The following is a 20,230-nucleotide window of genomic DNA, read 5'->3' as shown; positions in this document are numbered from 1 at the left end:
CTCCCATCTGCTTCTATCTCCCTCTCCCTCTACACCTGCCCTTCCTTCTGCTCGTCTCCCCATTCCCCTATGATCAGTTTTACCTATCCTAAGCATGATTGTAGGGGAGTAAATCCCATTGAACTCAATAAGCATGCAATTATCAATCCATTCTCACCACACTTGCACAGGATCCCATTTTTTTATCTCCTGGATTAAAAAGCAGAGAAATTCACTAATAGGCAAAAAAAAAAAAAAAAAAAACCCTTTTGTTTTAAGAACATACATATGGCCAACAGATATTTCTATCAAACATTAAAAAGCTATAGTGAATGCACCAGGGGATCAGGAGACCTGACCTCCTTTCTGAGATATTGTACTGCCCTACAAATTTGTAAAAATGCAAAGTCAGTTTGGGTTGGTCTTTCACAGTCCAATCCACTTTCTGCGTAGCTTGGAAGAATTTGGTAACATCTCAGAGAGGAGGTCAGGTCTCCTGCTTTCTTGGTGCATTCACTATAGCTCCCTAATTTTCCTGCTTTTTAAAGTTTGATAGAAATATCTTTGGGTAATAGGTACTTCCTTAAAACACAAGGGTGGGGTTTTTTTGGCCTATTAGTGCATTAACTCATTCTATTGCAAAGCGGACATGATAAGTCCCATGTTTTTATAGAAATTCTCTTCTTAGTAGGTATGGAAAATCTTTTCCTCCACACTCTGGAACCCATTGCCTTGAGCATTAGCAAGAATGCATACACAGTAAGGATCAGATAAGGGGTTGTTTAGAGCATTTGGTTCCCTTGCTACCCCTTATTGCAACCTAGATTTAGGAGGACCATGACTTTTAACAGCAGTAAAAGCCACAGAGTTGTGTTGCAGGGGTATTTGGCACCCTATCAATTATTTGCACAACAACTATGCCTATGGACTTACAGACAGCAGGTTTGTATGCCATCCAGCTTATCCTCTGTCCACACCTGTAACTTCAGCATGTGGGTGAACAGAACAGCTGGGTTCCTGTGGGTGGAATCCTGCATCATCACTCAAATGCATCAAAGAACTCTCCTTTCATGCCTTTGGATTTGGCTCTTGTCTGAGCTGTGTCCTAGACATGGCAATTTCCAGCCTGCCAAAAAATGTGCATGGTACAGGCATAGCCTCTCCACGACCCTGTTCAACTATGCTACATTCCAAGAGGCAGGTCAAAAGCATATCACACGAAACTCCTTATTTTGCAAGTAGGCACCTCATTAAAACAGGAGGTGGGGAGATGCCATTATTTTTAGAAAGATATGATATGGCTAAATTGGTGGTAGTCAAGAGATGGGGCTTGTGGGTTTTATTATTTCTGCAAGTACCCCCTTTAACAGAGTTATGTTTTGTATTCACAAAGCAGATGGGGACATCTTCTGTAGTGGTATCCTGACTTTGGAATGCCTTCCTCAGGGAGGCATGTCTAAAGCCACCATTTAATTTTTTTTGACAGCAGATTGACTCCTATTTGGCCAGTAGAAGACATTTTAGTTGCAATTTTGCCCTGGTCTGCTTTTAATTTTTTTGTTTTTAGTCTGCCCCCCTTTTGCTTTCTGTTGGTTTTCTTTTGTGTTTATATGTTGTGTGGATAGTTTTAATCACACTTTTGTACACCACATGGGAATGTTTCCACCTTCATCAGCTGCTAACATACAAATGCTGTGACCAAGGTGGCGGTTATAGAGCTTTGAGGATGGAATGCTCAGAGGGGCTTCATTTGCAGAAGCTAAGTAGTGGTGGTACTGTCCTCCAGGTTCAGGCCATGTGGTGCCAATGTGTCCAGAGAGTATATCCAAAAGTTCTCCCTTTTAGTCAATGTTGCTGGATCTGCTGGCATCTCTATCACTGTAATGGAAAAGTCCAACAGGCTGTGACCCTTGATGTTAAAATGCTTTGCAACTGGTTGCTCCACTTTTTTGTCAAAATTGCCAACTTGTGGTTCCTGAAGCATGAGCGTAGCTCAGTTGTGGTCTTTCCTACGTATTGGATATGACATCCTGGTCTTTTGCACTCGATGATGTAAACTATATTGCAGGACCTGCAGGTGATGTTCTGTTTGATGTAATAATGGTGGTCAAGCTGCCACGACTCGTTTGAACATGAGGCTCATCCTGAAGACATCTGTGAGCAACCTGTTGAGCTCCCAACCACCCTGAGCGTGGATTGACCCGCCTCTCCTCTCCTCTACCACAGCTGCCTGTAATATGTCCTGCCTGTCCTAGTGCTTTTAAAAGTGGCTGTCTCCCTGAGGTACACACAGGTGATACAACGTTTGGAGTGACAAGGATGAGACCCTGGATTGGTGATAGGTGGCTTAAACACAGTTCCTACCAACAGTCTGCAAATTAGGAGGTTGGCGAAATGTTATAACAGGAGGCCTGCTGATGGCTCTAGTAAGATGTTCAGAGTTGGCCAGCAATGGGTAGCTCTCCCTGATTGCTCGGTGATAGGAGATGCTGGATGGAAATCTACCACAAATGGAATCCATTGCTCTCTGCTCTTTGACACCTCAGTATGATGGAGGAGGTTTTCTCTGAACAGAATGGAGGCTTGGTGGATGTTGCAATTGATAATATGTGGAGAATATCCTCTTAGAAGAAGGTGTTCTTTAAGTTCACTGATCCTTCTCTGGTATTTATCTTCAGTGTTGCAAATAAGTTTGATTCTCAGAGCTAAGCTATACACAATGTTCTTCTTTATATCCCTAGGATGGCAGGATTTCCAGTTTAAATAGGTGTACACACACACACACACACACACACACACCCCTTGCTACCCATACCACAATGCGAGTCCCGGTGACCAACTCACTGGTCCATGCAGTAAAAAAATAACAGGTACGCTGCGAAGGGAAGGCCTGTGTAAATTCTGCAGCTAAAAATCGGGTCAGGAATAGCAGGCATAAGATATAAAATATATCCTTCTCCCACGACTCGTTTGAACATGAGGATCATGCTGTAGACATCTGCGAGCAACCCGTTTGAGCTCCCAACCGCCCTGAGCGCGGAGCGATCCGCCTCTCCCCTTTTCTACCGCCGCCGCCTTCTCCTCTTCCGCCGCCGCCTCTCCCCTATGTGGGGAAAGAGAGAGACGTCAGGCCGGGCCGGAGATTAGTTGGCGCTTTAAGTGGATTAGAAAGCAGCAGAGGTTGGGAGAAGAGAGCGGAGAGTGGGTTGAGCAAGCGCTGCTTTCCCCCTCTGACTTCACCCTCTCGTCTCTCTCTTTCTCGGGCGAACCGAAGAGTCCTGCCATGCCCCAGACAGTGGCTTTGAATGGCCCTTCGCCGTGGGGGTTCCGGCTGGTTGGAGGCAAAGATTTCAGCACTCCGCTGACCATTTCCAGGGTAAGTCTGAGAAGAAACGGCGTCCTTTCTTTTCATTTTTTTAAAATTATGGTTCCCTTTCTTTTGCCGGGGGTAGGTGGATGAAGCCTTGAAAAACACCTCAGGCGACGGAGGCGGGAACTGGCAGCTGTGAGGTTGCCATGCCCTATAACACGCAGACCTGCTGGGAGCGAGCCCCATCGATGGGGCTTGCTTGCTTCTGAGGAGACGACCTGTACAGGAGTACGCTGTTAGGTACATGGAACTCGTTCAATTGTACACAGGTTTGAGGACAGCATTTAAAGGGGGGGGATGAAAACAAGCAAGCCTTTTTCTGTTAATAGGCTGTCAGTGGAGAAAGGTCTCAAATGAGGAGGGGACAATACCCCTTCTTGCCCTCCCCTCTTCGTTAGCGCCTAGGCGCGACTGCATCGGATTCTGAGGTAACTTGGGCAGCCCGTGGCTCGGGGGTAAAAATGACAACAAAGGCGACATTCCAGGGACACCAACAGCTCTCTTTGGCGCTTCACTTCCCGCAGAGCAGAGGCACTTGTTACACGCCTCAAGTTCAGGTCTTTGCTGTTGCGGCAAACTTTCAGAGCTGATACAGCAAGAGGGAAGCAGAAGGTGGAGGGCTGCTTCGTTTATAAAAATAAAGACGACCGGGGGATGGGGAGAGGCAGGAACGAGATCCGCCTTCCATCCTAAGGAGCAGGACTGTGCAGGATGCTTGTTTGTCCAGCTGCTTTGGATTCGGTGGGTTTCAAAACATAGGAGTTTCTCTGTGTCTCTTGTTGATGAGAGCTCTGGAAGTACTGCTAGCTGGGATCGGCGTGAACTAAGCAGAGCTGGGTTTGTTTTTTGGATCCCAGCCTGGAACCGAGGATCTTTAAAAACAAAAGAGTGGTCTGCTGTGCTGAGTGACTAGAAAAGAAGGGGTTTCTTTTAACTAGCGAGCCGGGTCGGATGAAATCTATTCAATGGAGGCAAGTGAAAAAGTTTGCACAAAGTGAACCACTTGCATGATGAGTTTGCACCCAACAATGAATGCGCTTATGACAGAATGTCAGTGCACAGCAGAGAACTTCCAGCCTTTGGAGCAATTATGTCTATCTGCTCTTATTTATTTGTTTTCTGTTTGGGTCTCAGCATTTTGGAAAACTGTGGGGGCAAGGCAATTTTATGGACCACACACTTTCAGGGATGACACTGTTGAAATTAATGGAATTATACCAGGGATGACTTCAAGCTCTCATAGGCTGATCCCATGCACGTTAACTTGAAAGTACATTTTCCTGAAAGCAATGGGATTTAAATTCAGAGTTCACATGTTTTGAGTTGGGCTGTTAATCTAGGCTTGTAGTCCTAAACATATTATAATGCTTTATCCTAGAACCTTCCTCTTTCAACAAGCCTTTTAAGTAGAGACCTTATCTCAGTCTGTGTTGGAATTGCTTTTTAATATGTTTTAAAAGCTTTTTTAAAATATATTTTAAAGATCTTTTGTTTTAATTTGTTTTTAAGGATATTTTGTTTTAATATATTTTAACGTCTGTTTTTATGATGTTTTAAAGTGTTTTTAGTGCTTTTGTTTGCCGCCCTGGGCTCCTACTGGGAGTAAGGGTGGGATATAAATCTAATAAACAAACTCAGTGGGACTTCTGAGAAACATGCTTAAGATCATTCTGGACTATTATTCTTCATCATTCTTATCCACCTAAAAATATGATTGATGGGTCATATAAATGCCAATAAATAAATAAAATGCCAATAATTAATTTGTCTACTGAACAGGATATTTCAGAAAAAGCATGGCTCTGTTGTGTTGAAAAGTAAAAAGGGTAGGAGTAGCTATTTGTCCACTTTAATTTTAACCATACCACGACAACATTACAGTTCAGTCAGTTTGGCCACTATGAGAACATCCGCTGCTGGGTACGTCTGATACTAGATAGCATGGACCTGTTCCTGCTATGTTCCATTTGTCTAGCACAGGAGCCCAATTCAGTGATATTGGCACAAGCTACTCATGAGCTATCAATGGTACACTTACCTTTAGGATTGTGGTGTAATATTTTCGAGCTCCTGCCTTGAAGCATTCCTGCATAACTGATAACAAAATGGTTCTTTTGAGAGGTATGAGATCTCTGGATTTTCTTGTGAAGACTGCAGGTTTTTTTTGCTTGGTAACAATGAAAAATGTCCTGTGTATGGCACACAGTTCAATAAATCACCAATTCCTCAGATATAGATATGGGTACTTTTTTTGTGTTTCATTAAATGTACCATAAGACTGTAGTGATTTTTAAAAATGAAGAAGCTGTTTCCAATTGGAGTCTAGAACTGGCAACATGTCCTTCTCTCTCAGAATGTTTGAAATACTTACCTCAAAAGATGCAGTCTTCTCTAACAGAGAACATATACTTAGATACTACAGAAACATCTGACCCCCCTTCCAATTAAATCACACCATGGCTGAAATCCTAGACTCACTCACTTGGAAGTAAGCTCCTTTAAACAAAGACTTGTTTCTGAGTAAACATACTTAGGATCTGGATGCAAATGTCAACTTAAAATGTTAAAATGCTGTAAATATTTTCAGCCGTTCAGATTTGATATATAAATAGAGATCCATGTAAATTTGTGGATATAATGTTCTCTTTTCATTCTTACACCTACCTGTCCTGTTCACATACACATTGCTCACAACACATCCACAGTTATAGACACACAACATGAAGGACAAACTAAATGCTGTAAATATTTTCAGCCGTTCAGATTTGATATATAAATAGAGATCCATGTAAATTTGTGGATATAATGTTCTCTTTTCATTCTTACACCTCCCTGTCCTGTTCACATACACATTGCTCACAACACATTCACAGTTATAGACATACAACATGAAGGACAAACTAGGCAAGGCAGGAGCAGCCATGTGTACTCATGACTGCCTCATACAGGCAGAGATATAGCAGGAAGGGAAGAGGTCTACCTCCATGGTCAGAGGCAATATGCCTATTTTTGACATAAAAATGCATGAGAGGAGCAAACCTCATCACCACAATTCATTGTACCCTGTTCTTCAAGAACTCCCACCAGGGCTGGCTCCAAAGGGTGGTCAGGTGGGGCCCTGGCCAAGGGCCCCATCACCCAGAGTGGTGGAGTAGTGCTCCCCTTGGATCACAGGAAGGGAGCTGCCCACCCACTCACCCCCTGCCCGCTTGCTCGCTCACCCTCCCCTGCCCGCTTGCTCGCTCACCCTCCCCTGCCCGCTTGCTCGCTCACCCTCCCCTGCCCGCTTGCTCGCTCACCCTCCCCTGCCCGCTTGCTCGCTCACCCTCCCCTGCCCGCTTGCTCGCTCACCCTCCCCTGCCCGCTTGCTCGCTCACCCTCCCCTGCCCGCTTGCTCGCTCACCCTCCCCCGCCCGCTTGCTCGCTCACCCTCCCCCGCCCGCTTGCTCGCTCACCCTCCCCCGTCCGCTTGCTCGCTCACCCTCCCCCGTCCGCTTGCTCGCTCACCCTCCCCCATCCGCTTGCTCGCTCACCCTCCCCCGTCCGCTTGCTCGCTCACCCTCCCCCGTCCGCTTGCTCGCTCACCCTCCCCCGTCCGCTTGCTCGCTCACCCTCCCCCGTCCGCTTGCTCGCTCACCCTCCCCCGTCCGCTTGCTCGCTCACCCTCCCCGTCTGCTTGCTCGCTCACCCTCCCCGTCTGCTTGCTCGCTCACCCTCCCCCATCTGCTTGCTCGCTCACCCTCCCCCATCTGCTTGCCCTCCCCCACCTGCTTGCTCGCTCTCCCCCACCCGCCTGCTTGCACTCCCCCCACCCGCTTGCTCACTCACCCTCTCCCCCACTTGCTCACTCTCTCACCCTCTCCCCCCACTTGTCCTGCCCACTCATCCTCCCCCTCCTGCTTGCTCGCTCACCCTTTGTCCCCACCCACTCACCCTCTCCCCCCACCTGCTTACCCTCCCCCACCTGCTTGCTTGCTCACTCACCATCTCCCCCCACCCACTCACTCTCCCCCACCTGCTCACTCACCCACCCTCTCCCCCTGCTTGCTTTCCCTCCCCTTGCCCGCTCCCTTGCTTGACCTCCCTCCGCTCGCCCTGCCTGCTCCCCCTCCCCCTGCCTGCTCCCTCTCCCCCTACCTGCTCACTCACTTGTCCTCTCCCCCCACTTGGTTGCCCTCCCCCCACTCCCCACTTGCTCACCCCCCCTCACCCCCCCTCCCACTCCTCAGCCTGCCTGGTAGGTGGGTAGGGTGTGCATGCATGCAGGGGGGCAGGGCCCAGGACAAGCTGGTGCCCAAGGGCCCCGGCATGCCTGGGGCTGGCCCTGACTCCCACCTACAGCTAATTTATTCCCTCCTTGACTCCCTGTGGAAACCATTCAGGCAGCCTGTCATGATGGTAGTGTAAAAGCACAAAATGTGTATTTGATGTCAGTTTTCAAGAAAAAAAGATCACAGCACTTGGGAGAAAATCTAAGGTACAGCCAGACTAGCCAATACCTGTCAGACTGTGAGTGCTCCACAGATACTAAGAAAACAAAGAAAGATATGCAGTGCTAGATCAGACTAGGGGCTTATTCACACTGGAGTTGAACTCCATTTTAAAGACAAAGGTTTTTCCATCATGATGGGAGTTTAAAGATCACACTTCCTACCTTCTAATCGCCGTTTTCCGTTCATAATGAAAGGACAGAGTCAATCATGCAGCTTCCTAATGACCACGCCCTCTTAAAGTCAAACTATCAGTTGCTCTGGTTATCTTGGCAACCGAGCATGCTCAGTTCATTCAAGAGTAAGTTTCATAAAAAAATGAAAAAATCCTCAAGCTTGATTATTTGTATTTTCAGAATTCAGCAGAAATACAAATATTTGTTTGAACGTTATGCTTTTTAGTAAGGAGGGAAAGGAAAAAAAGCACCATTTGCAGCAGGCTTGCAGAACGGGAGCCAGCAGGAAATGACATAACAAAGGAAGGAGGAGGGAGTGGGCGTGGATTCACAAAACCATCAGAACTGTCTACAAGCCCCTAGAGATACGAAGCACAGATGGTTTTTCTTTCCCTTTTTAGATTAAACTTGGATTTATTTGCTGCAGATTAAAAGCTGAAAGCACTGGGACCCCTTCCCTTTGCCTCCTACGTCATGCGATCGCTGCGAAATAAATGGGCATGCAAGTAGAACCCATCTCACATTAAATTGCCATGTGAACCGGCCCTGGGATTCATATGGTTCAGTTTTGTTTCTAGCAGTAGTCAGTTAGGTACCTCTCAAAGTTTGTAAACTGATATGAAGATGTTATTGGCCCCCAGGATTCAGCATTCCAGAAGAACTGCTTTTAAACATGGGGGTTCCATTGATCTATCATAGCTGCTAGCTACTGATAAACTTTACCCTCTGAACTGAACCACTGTGATGTTACAGAAGTACAGAGGTCAGATGCCAGAGGTATGGCTTTGTTTTCTTGAAATGATGATGCATGAGTTCCTAAGCATGCCTACCTACAGCAAATTTGGTGAGCTATAAGAGGAACAGAATATAAATGATATCTGAGAGTTGAACATTTCAGGTAGGAGGTGATTGAAGCTGACTCTCAGCCAGGATCCAATGAGAAGAAAAGCAGAAGGGAGGCCCTCAAAGCCAGAAACGATTAGGCACCTAGCCTTATCACAAAGTGATTGCACTGTGCTGGAAGACAGAAGTCCAAGTAATAAGACCAGCAACAGGTGATGCCAAGAGAGCTGGGGCTAAGGAGAACAAAACTCTGAAGGGCAGGCTACATTCCAGGTTTCAGCTCTTTGAAAATTTGCCAGTCAGTGAGCATCAGGACCTGCGATTCCTTTTAAACAGATCAAAGCCTACCCACCTTCTATGAAGCATGGAGGAAAAGTTCCCTTACAATTTAGGAAAATGCCAAAATTGTTGGGCTGTTCTGCAGATTTCTCTTTTAGCCCTACCCAAAGCTATGAGAGGAACCTTGACAGATCATGACAACTTTTCATTGTGGTGGCCTACTCTGTTATAGTAGTACCAGCTATCTGAAATCCCAACACTCTTTAAAAGAAAAAAAAGGAAAGTGGGGGGAGCTTTCAACCTGCATTGTATAAAGTGAATTTTATCAACAGTGCTTTGGAACACAAAACAAGCAAAGCATCTGCTTAGAAGAATGCTTTAAAAATAGTATTACAAAGTCTCGCCACCCCGCCCTTCAGCTTGAGAAAGGGAAACAGTACAGTAATGTCACATGATCAAACAACTGAGCTGCTGTTTCTTAATCACCTGAAAACACAAAGAATATGACATGTGACAACCTGGTCAGCAGCCTCCAAGTGTCAGACTAGATTTTGTCCACAGCAATGCTTTTGAAATGTTTTTATAAAGTCAGTTTCAGTAATAGGAGACAGTACAGCATTGGGCATGTTGTGTGCTGCAAGCTTGTTAATACGAAGTTAACCTTCCTATGATTTAACCCAACTGTTAGTAATTAAACAGTAGGGCTGCATTTTGCCTTTCAAATAGACCATTTGAACCAACTTCATACAAGATTATGACCATTTTAGTAGTCAATAAAAGTTTACTTTGAATCCTCTTCCTTCAGCGAAACTTGTAAAACACTAAAGCTAAACTATTCTACGTATCCTACCTTTTCCGAATATATAACTTTAACTGCTGTCCCATAGACAGAACATTTAATCTCACATTCAGAGATAAGGTAATTGTACAGTTAGATGTTACCCATTTTTTTCTTCAGGAAGCCTTGAAGAATTTATATGTCAGTATCTTATATACATTTCAAAACACTGAGAAAAAAGGTAACTGGTTGATAGGTGAATTAGATACTCAATGCTTTTAAAAATGCTGTTTTGACTGTAGATATTTTGACATTTTATCTTTGACTTTAACACGATATTTTATCACAAAACTACAGAACTTTGTACATGAGTTAGCGAACATGATGCCACCCTACTTTAATTGTTCTCTTTTGAGTCTCTTATGGTTTGGTGTGTTAAGAGTACTGACCTCCTTTGTCTTTCATAGCAAAAGTTTGTGAACTTTGAATCTCAGGAGCGTCTTAAAGGACTGAACCTTTCTCTTTGAAGTTAAATTCATAACTTGCTTTGTTTATATCACTTTTGTAGCCATTTCTGTTTGGGATGGGTATACATAGTGGCTCATAAAGCTGTCACATACATTGTAGGGAGAAACAGCTGTTAAAAGGCGTTTTCCCACACACAGCATGCAAAATCCATTCTCTGTTCAGTCTGAAAGAATTCACTGCAGTAAATGGGAATCACATCCAGTAACCCTACAAGAAAATGTCGAAGACAGGCAAAAGTGCAACTTTTCAAAATTATTATATGTGTGATTGTGGCATTGAATTTAAATATATTTGGCTGCAAAACTCTATATATTCTTCTTAATTCAGGTAGTTTTTCTTAAATCCCATTGTTTTATTGAGAGGATCTTAATAATACAGACACTAAGTAGTAGCAGGCAAGAATCATGTGACAAGGTACTAATGAGGAGTGAGTAAAGTAATACAGACATCTGTTAAACAAGCACATAATAGATATGCCCAGAGGTAAAGCAATTGGTCTCTTGGTATCAACACATTTTGTTTATTTTAGAAAGTCTGCTAGCTGTCTCTCATGCTCCTGGCCACTTTTTGGTCTTAATGGAATTGATCACGTCTAGGGAAGCATCAGTTAAGAAATTCTTAAGCATTTTTTCAATGCAATTCTGTTCATTTTCATTCCAAAATAAGTCTCACTGCATTTAGTGAGGCTTACTCCCAGATAAATGTGCATTGGATGACAGCCATACAGAACAATCCTGTGCAGGTTTACTCAGAAGTAAGCTCCCTGAGTTCAATGGGAATTACAGGTAAGTGAGTGTGGATGTCACCAACCATTTGGAGCCCTGAGTACATTTGTAAACTGGAGAAACTGTTGTGGACACCACACACACTGCAACCAAGTTATTGGCAACAACAGAATGCTTCTTTCAAGCCTAGTTTCAGCAGAGGGAGGGGACCACTGCACTTGGTGACCCCTGAAGTATAGGCTGCAATTTTTTACACACTTATCTAGGAGTAAGTACAATTGAACTCAATGGTGTTTACTTCTGATAGACATGTATAGAATTGCTCTGTTCGTCTTTTAAAAAGTATTAGTATCTAGAATGTTACAAAGAAATGTTTGGTTTGGGTGATTTCTGTTGTTTTGGATGCTTCACAAATGTCAACCTTCAAAATTAGTCTGGATGACTTTACAGATAATAGCTTTCAGAGCAATCTTGTCCTGGTTAAGCAAGGGTAGGAGATATGAGATGAAATATTGTACTGTAATTCATTCATAGGTTTTAATTCTGTAGACTTACAAACTATGCTATAGTAAGTGCTCAGTGTATAATTTACTTTTCTTCCTTTTCAGCATGAATGTTTAACTTCTTGTTTGTAGAAGCAATAATAAAATGGATCATTTCTAACTCATTGCACCTTGTACAAAGTATTTGAAGTAATACACCAGAAAATTAGAGAATTATTGTATATATCAAGACGACTCTGACTTTAGACTAGCCAAACAACAGCTAAAAGAGGGTCACTATCCTTTTTGGGCTAGTGGGCACATTTGGAATTTGGACAAAGTGTCAAGGGCTACCATGGGGGCATAGCACAACACAAAAATGACTGTCATGGGGGCATGGCATAATGGCAGCCTCATCTAAAAGAGCACAGCAAGTGTCAGGACCATGCTCCCTTCCCATCAGTGAGGAAGAGGCACTTATACTCTCTCAAAGAGGGGAAGTTCTTTTCTCCTCTCCTCTCTTCAGAACAGATGGTAAGGTGGACATCCAATCCTGGCATCCAATGAAATATGGGCATATGTAAGGGGGGTGAGCTAAATGTAAATAGGAGCTGAGCAAACTATCTCATGTATTGTGGATTTGAGGGAATATTTACAGAGACCTTTCACAGTCATCATAAAAGGCACTGGGGGGGCACACTGGCACCCACACTGGCACCCACACTGGCAATCCTTGCACTAAACAGAGACGTTTCTATCTCATGAATATTTCAGTCCTTTGTCTTTAAGATGGGGACATGTGCCAACAACTGTCCATGTCATAAAATGGTACAGACATATACACTAGTGCAAATCTAGTCTGAACAGGGAAATCATTACTGAAGATAAGAGGCTGTGAAAAATTTCTCAACATGTTATGAAAGCTGACATCACATGGACATTTCTTGACACATCTATAGAACACACATGCATTCATCAAGTTAATGCCTTTCATTACAATATTAACATGTCAGAGAGGAATTCTGAAGGTACTATTAGGACTTTTGCAAACTGTGTTTGCAGTTTAGTACATTTAAGACTAGATATTTTGTTAGTGTTATAGCTGTCAGGCTGCAGTTTACAGTCTCTAAATTTCCCTGTGATACATAAAGTAGGAAAGGAAGCATTCATTCATTGCTGTGTGTTATAGTCATGATGAAAATCAAAGCATTAGCCCTTAAAATATTGTGTTTTATTGGTTTCAGTTTAATGCCTATTTATTTATTTATTGAATTTCTTAGTCGCCCACCTGGCTGGCTATCCAGCCACTCTGGGCGACATACAAAATAAGCATACAGATACAATAAACATTAAAAATCTGGACACAAGATAATAAAATCTAGCCCACCCCAAAAGCCTGCCTGAAGAGCCAGGTCTTCACAGCCCTGAACACATATGTTCTGTGCACTAGAATGTCAGTGGAACCAGATCAATAATCTAAGATAAAGGGAGAAATATCCCTAAAAAGGAACATAACAAAAACGCTAGGAACCAAGTTTTGGAATCTGGCATGTTAACACGTTATGCTAAGCCATAGTTTAGGGGTAGCCAATGTGGTGCCCTCCAGATGTTCTGGACTACAACTTCCATGAGCCTCAGCCACCATGTTAATTGTCAGAGATGATGGCAGTTGAAGTCCACAACATTTTGAAGACACCATGTTGGCTACCACAGTTTAGAGTTTAGCCCAAGGGCTCTGAGCTCATGCATTGCTCCCTCACATCTCTTCCTCCAGTGCAACCAATAAGGAGGAAATTAGAAACATCCATTTTTGTTTTTAACTAACCATAGTTTGTTGTCTGTGAACCAGGAACTTTGGCTAGTGTTAACTCTAGTTTATTGAAACAAGCCAAGACCATGATCTATGGTTGAAAGTTAGCTTATTTAAATAAACATAGTTAACTACCATTTCAGACCCAATGACAAACTGCAGTCAGATCAAAATGAAAACCACAGAACAGATCTCATGGTCACACTGGAGGGCTCATGAGTCTGAGGTATGTCCAAACGAAGTCTTTGGGTCTTATGGGTGGAGAACTGAAATATGCTTTTAGATCTGTCCATGAGCTACCATGTAATCTATATGTATCATTTAATCATGTGACACAGCATGGGTGGGGATTCTGACCAAAAGTGGTGTGGTTATATTAGCAGTTCAGGGAGCTGAATTTTCTACTGCAAAGCCATAAGCCAATAATTTATCAGGAACCAATTGATACTTAACAATAACAGTTCATTTGCTGTAGAAAATTCAGTTCCCTTTTACCAAGTAGAAATGTGCTGGTCTTTATGGCACAATCTTAAATTTCCTTGCTTTTGGACATCACTAGCTTATGCATTTAATAGTGCTTTTCCCCACCGAGAACCAAGATAACTTTGACTTAGTACTTAATATGAATTACTTTAATTAATCAGCCACACTGATAATCTAGGATAGGAAATCAGGCGGAAGGAATGATTCATGTTCCATTCATTCAAGGTCTGACCTTGGTGGAAGCTTAACAAAATAAACCTTACACGCCCTAAGCATTTTCAAGCTTTGCCAGGCTGGACAAAACAAAACACATTCAACCTAATGGAGGGGATTTACAGAAGTTTTACAATGTTAGTGTAATGACATCAGTTTTTTAAAAACAAAGTTTGAACTATTGTTTCTTGATGCAGCTGCTCAAAGTTTCTGTGGAAATACATGCAAACATCAAGGTACATCGTTTGAACCAAAAACTGAAACCATTTCATCCATTTCTTAAGTTGACTGTAGTGATTTGACATTTTCAACAGAAAAACAGCTGAAAACATTTTAAAATAGAAAGTCAGTGGGCCCAAATCTCGTGTGTGAAGTAAAATGGAAATACAATCAGGTCCCCATTTTTAACAGCCATATTGGTAAGACATAATTATATATACAACAAATAAATTTAATCACTTCGTAGTAAGATCAATCTAACATTATGCTTATATATTTTCAAAAGAAACAAAACACATGTTTAAGAAAAGATCATTGTCATACTCAGCTTTTTGTTGTGCAAAAGCTCTATGATGGAATAAAGAGGCAGTTAATTATGGAAATTGGACTAAGAAATAAGTAATATTGACAATGATATATTTATTTTATTTATTTTATTATTTATTAATTAAATTTCTATACCGCCCCATAGCCGAAGCTCTCTGGGCGGTTCACAACAAATAAACATCTGAAGTACAAGTAAAAACACAAGTATATAACACAAGTTAAAAATGTATTAATTAAACAAAAAAAATGTAAACATGATGAAACACATAACTAACTGCAAAACTCAATACTAAAATATAAAGATGTTAAGATGTGAAATTGGTAAGAATGTTAAAACGTTAAGATAATTAAAATGTCAACATATTAAATAATTTAGATGTTTAACTGTTTAAGATGTTTAAAATGTTTAAAATGCCTGGGAGAAGAGGAAGGTTTTTACCTGACACCGAAAATATAGTAATGTTGGCGCCAGGCGTACCTCATCAGGAAGGGTATTCCATAGTTCAGGGGCCACCACTGAAAAGGCCCTTTTTCTCGTTGTCACCCTCCGGGCTTCTCTCTGAGTAGGTACCCGGAGGAGGGCCTTTGATGTTGAGCGCAGCATACGGGTAGGTTCATATCAGGAGAGACGTTCCATCAGGTATTGTGGTCCCAGGCCTTGTAAGGCTTTATAAGTTAAAACCAGCACCTTGAATCGGGCCCGGAAACATATAGGCAGCCAGTGCAAGCGGGCCAGAATCGGTGTTATATGTTCAGACCGCCTGGTCCCTGTTAACAGTCTGGCTGCCGCATTTTGCACAAGCTGTAGTTTCCGAACCGTCTTCAAAGGCAGCCCCACGTAGAGTGCATTGCAGTAGTCTAGTTTAGAGGTTACCAGTGCATGGACAACTGAAGCAAGGTTTTCCCTGTCCAGATAAGGGCGTAGTTGGTAAAAAGCACTCCGTGCCACCGAGGCTACCTGTGCCTCTAGTGACAGGGATGGTTCTAAAAGATACACAAGGAATATAAACATATCATTAGACACATCTGAGTGAGTTCATTAAGTGGGCCTGATTTCCTGAGTTAAGACAGAAAACAGGCAGGAGAATTGCTTAATTGAATTAGGTAAACACAATGGCTTTATTGGGCTGGTTGCATGTTGTGCCTGTTGACACCTGGCTTGGGATCCTCTTTAAAAATGTTTTCCCAGCACTGGGTGGCTGAATCTGGGGGGAAGGGACTGCCATTTTAATTTCTCACAAGGTTCCAAAATGATGCTACATCAGGAGCATTGTGAAAAGTTAAAATAATGGTTCCCATCCCTTCTGTGCTGTTTAGAACTGATTAAAGCACTGCTGGTGCTGCTGTTGTCTGTTGTTGCCACCATCACCAGGTAAGCCCACCAGGGCTCAGCCCTGAATAGCAGAAGCCCTACTAAGAAAGTGGACTGTGATGTCCCTGTATTTTAATATTTGTAAATATGGTAAGTGCGGGTTTATTAAGTGATATATGGTAAGTGACTAAGTGAGAGGGGGGAGTACATGGGCTGGAATGCTGGAGAATGCTGTATGATGATTGGCTGAGCGTTTGAGTGGCTGAAGGTATAAATGAGAGGATGACAGTTGGTTCAGGGTTATGTTTTGTGGGGGAGTTGAGAGGAGAGTGATTGGAAAGGAGTTGAAGTGGGAGGCAGTTGGGATTCAGTTGACAGAGTTCTGAGGGAGGTTTGGATTCTGTTAGGCTGATATTTGGACAGAATATATATAACTGGAAACATAAGAGTGAGACTATATGAAACCATACGCTTGTAAAACATTCCTAAAGTAATCTTGTTATTTCCTAGCGTTATCAAATAAATACTTTTATTGGTTTACCAAAAGCCTGATCCTTGGCTGGGGATACACAGACCAGAAGGGAGGGCAGGGTAATTACCAAGGCTGAAGGGAAACTGTGTCTAATGGTGGCAGCAGTGAAGGAAGAAATTGTAACATTGTCAAGTATCTAGAGCAACACAGGATTGTATGCTTTATAGACAAAGATACAGGGGGGTTGAGGACAGCAAGGGCACCCAGACACAAAGTAACAAGCCATAGGAAGACTAAGGTGAAGTCTCTAGCAGTATTGTTTACAGGGAGTGGCTGGTGGTGCTGCCTAGCAGTGGGATCTTGAGAGATCTGTGCTAGAGCGGAGTGAGAAAAAATAAAAACGACGATCCTGACTGGTGGTGTCCTGAGGTGGTGTCTAGTGAAAGGCGGTAGCCACAAGCAGGTGGGAACCTGACAGGTGGAGCCAAAGGTGGGATCATCACAGGGACTCACTAATGTAGGACAGTTTGCTAACAGCCCTTAAACCTGGCACTGGCACCAGCCCTATGTCTCTTCTTCCTCTCTTTCCCATATCCTTTGGTACAAAATGTGTGACAACATGTCACTGAACTGAGAGTTTCCTCACCCACACTCCACTTGACACCCTTGACTTTCAAGGGCTTGGACTGGCACATCATATACTTTGTACTGTAAAATGTTAATGGGGGAGGAAGGAGAGAAAGTTGTGGGGTTGCTGCTTTTGGCAACAGCCATATGATTCCTGTAACCAAAACATATAGTTCTACCATTAGAGGATGACATGGATGGATAAGCCAAGCACTTGCCTTTTCTTCACTCATGAGAATTTAGCTCTTCTTGGCTGACAACAATGTTCATAACTAAAACCATACATTTTAGCAGCAGGCTCTTGCAGTTCTGGAGAGGATAGCTTTATACCGTGAATGTGAAGGAAATGCATCAGTCTCTAGAGCTGAGCACTCCACACATCAGCAGATGGAGGCAGCCCTTACAAAGGCAGTAACTGATCCTGTTCTCACAGATTCATGGCTAGAAGAGAAGTCATGGGTGGTAGTTTTCAGAAGGCTAGAGGGGTAATCGGAGTAAAAGACTTTTTAAAATAGCCTAATGCTCAGCTTTCCTTAACTGAGGAAGCACAATTAACTGGAATATTTATTGCTCTCTTGTTACTTATTGGTCAGTGTTGAATGGGTTGGATTCAAAGAAGAGCAAGCAGAACTCCACTCATGCATTGAGGCTTTCCTGGCTTCTTCCACCATTGTACCCCTCAAAAATCACTCCTGGGGGTTAATGAACCCTCTGGAGCAGCATAGGATATTTGGATCCAAACCAATATGAAACACCATCCATACATTTTGCAATGGAATATAATTTACTAAAGACTCTGTTATATATTTAGCAAGAAAAAAATCAGAAAAAATACAGTAATAAGAAACATAGATCATAAGATCATTGATGGCCAAACAAGACACAGAGCTTTAAAAAACTAAATAACAGGTGTAAAAGGGCCTGATCCGGATTGGGACCCTAGAGGTTCTAACTTTTTCCTCCTCATGATCCAATCCAGATGGGGGGCCCATGCCTGCTACTTGTATTGAGGAAAGTTCCCATTTGATTTAATGGGAGCTCCTTCCCCCCAACGCAAACAGCAGCCCCAAAGCCTCCACACCAAAAGCTATCCTCTTCACACCCATGCCTGCAATTTACTTTTTAAAAACCATTCACAAAATTGCTAGTGTTAATGGCATCTTGTCTAGGTTTAAGCAGGGACGAGTAGTTGTTAGGGAAGACAGAAAACAGAGTCAGAAAAGTAGCTTGAATATGTAACGTGTGTGAGAGAAGGGAGCATTAAGAATAGAAAAGCAAAGAAAAGAAGAGGCTGCAATCCAAACCCTAGCTGGTGGGTGGGGCTTAATGGAGTAATACTGTAGTAGGGCCATCACTGCAGCTCTGCTGCTCGTGCTGCTGGGGTGGAAGGCAGGGGGCAGGCAAATTGCTGCACCATCCTGGAGCTGGTGCTGTGATTGGGCCCAAATTGGACCTGATGCCATCATGTGATAGCAGTGAGGCCAACTCAGCAGTGGATCCTAGCCTTCCCTGCCTCAGAACATCAAATGTCAGGGTTTTCTGTGGGATCCTGCCAGCAGCACTTCCACCCACTGAGCATGCTGGAGAGCAGAACAGGGAGCACTATGCTCACTGAGACCAGCAGGGCTGGGCAGAGGGACATTTCAACCCACCCACACCCAGCCTGGCACAGATGGGGGTTGGATTGCAGCTTTACTTGAAGTTGAAGTCATGGAGTTATGAACATTCTTCTCAGAACTCGTCCTTGGCAATCTTGCACCACTGTATGCAACAGTACAGAACAAGAGTGTATTGTATGCATGTGCATTTCCATTTCTACTCCATACTTCACTGTACCATTTATAGGTTACTCTGATGCATTCACATGCCATCCATTGCACCCATCTGAATGGAGAAGATGTGGCTGATTTTTGAATGTTAATAGTTTCTGCTGCAATGGTTGTGCTATGCATTTTGGAATCAGAGACCTAACCTTTTTTTAGTTCATATTTGTACGTTCCCAAGGATAGAGGTGGTGCACATGAAGTGTGTACAAGGCTTAGAAAATTATTATCTTTAAAACATTCAAGGATTTATTTTTAGTTTGTAGGGTTTCATTATGCAGAAATGTTCAGAAAAACTGTAAAGCATTTTCTTTTGGGTTGCTTTTTAATTGATGGAGCCAGGTAGGTTTGGAGTAATTGTAATTCTCACACAAAATATGAATGTTTTGCTGAATGTTTTATTTTAATTTTATTACTTGCCCAGAGCCCTTAAGATGGGGATGTGGTAGTGCAAGTAACTGGCCTGTGCTGATTTTTTAAAAATCATTTTTATAAGTAGACAGTTCTATTGTTCTGTCTCTTCATCACATTCTAGTGTGGCAGAAAAAAATGAAGTTCAGTAGGATACTATGCAAAGTAAGGCATGATGTTGGTCCTCAGTTCTCACTTCTAACAGACAAAATAAAGGTCTACAGCCTGGGACTCAGCGGGGCGGGCAAAAACATATGTCCTGCAGACACTGGGGTCATACAGTTTTCTGAATGTACACCTTGTTTTCTCACATGTAAGTATATGGCTAGTATCAGTGGTAGCTAAAAAGGTGGAGCAGAAGATAGTGAGGAAGAAAAACTTTATAGTAGTTCCATCCCCTTACCAGCAGGCACTGTGTGACAACAAAAGCAGGGAATAGCTGGAGCAGCATTATGGAGGTCCTTGGCTGCTGAAAGGTCAACAGTGCATGGCACAAGCCAGTGCTCTGATAAAAGCACTCTCCATCTTCCTCCTTGGTCACTGCATAGGGACAGTCTGTTCACTAGCCTTTGCTCCATTTCACCAGCTACTGGTGGCTACCATTTTCTCCTATGGGGAAAGTGAATTTTTTCACTTTGAAACACCTTTGTGATGGAGGCTAAATCTGCCGTTTGCCACTAACACTGCGTGACTGACAGCCCTCACTCATAATTGCACACACATGCACTCTACGTTGCATCCTATGGGGTCCTTGAAGCATACAGATTGTCCCTCTGTTCTCCGACCCATGGTTGTTGTTATGTGCCTTCAAGTTGATTACGACTTATGGCGACCCTATGAATCAGTGACCTCCAATAGTATCTGTCATGAACCACCCTGTTCA

At 43.0% G+C, this 20,230-nt stretch overlaps 1 protein-coding gene across 1 annotated transcript in view; it reads left to right on the top strand.

Annotated features, from left to right (window-relative positions):
• The first annotated feature begins 3,042 nt into the window (after positions 1–3,042).
• PDLIM4 (PDZ and LIM domain 4) overlaps positions 3,043–20,230 on the top strand; it is a 137,114-nt gene continuing 119,926 nt past the window's right edge. Inside the window, exon 1 of the mRNA XM_061617067.1 lies at positions 3,043–3,355. Coding sequence (XP_061473051.1) covers positions 3,263–3,355 — 93 coding nt within the window. The 5' untranslated portion in view covers positions 3,043–3,262. The remainder of the gene's footprint in view (positions 3,356–20,230) is intronic.

This window comes from Rhineura floridana, chromosome 3 (genome assembly GCF_030035675.1).
Source record: "Rhineura floridana isolate rRhiFlo1 chromosome 3, rRhiFlo1.hap2, whole genome shotgun sequence".
Taxonomy (NCBI): domain Eukaryota; kingdom Metazoa; phylum Chordata; class Lepidosauria; order Squamata; family Rhineuridae; genus Rhineura; species Rhineura floridana.
The sequence above is the reverse complement of the archived record's forward strand: the minus strand, read 5'-3'. Positions and strand labels throughout refer to the sequence as shown.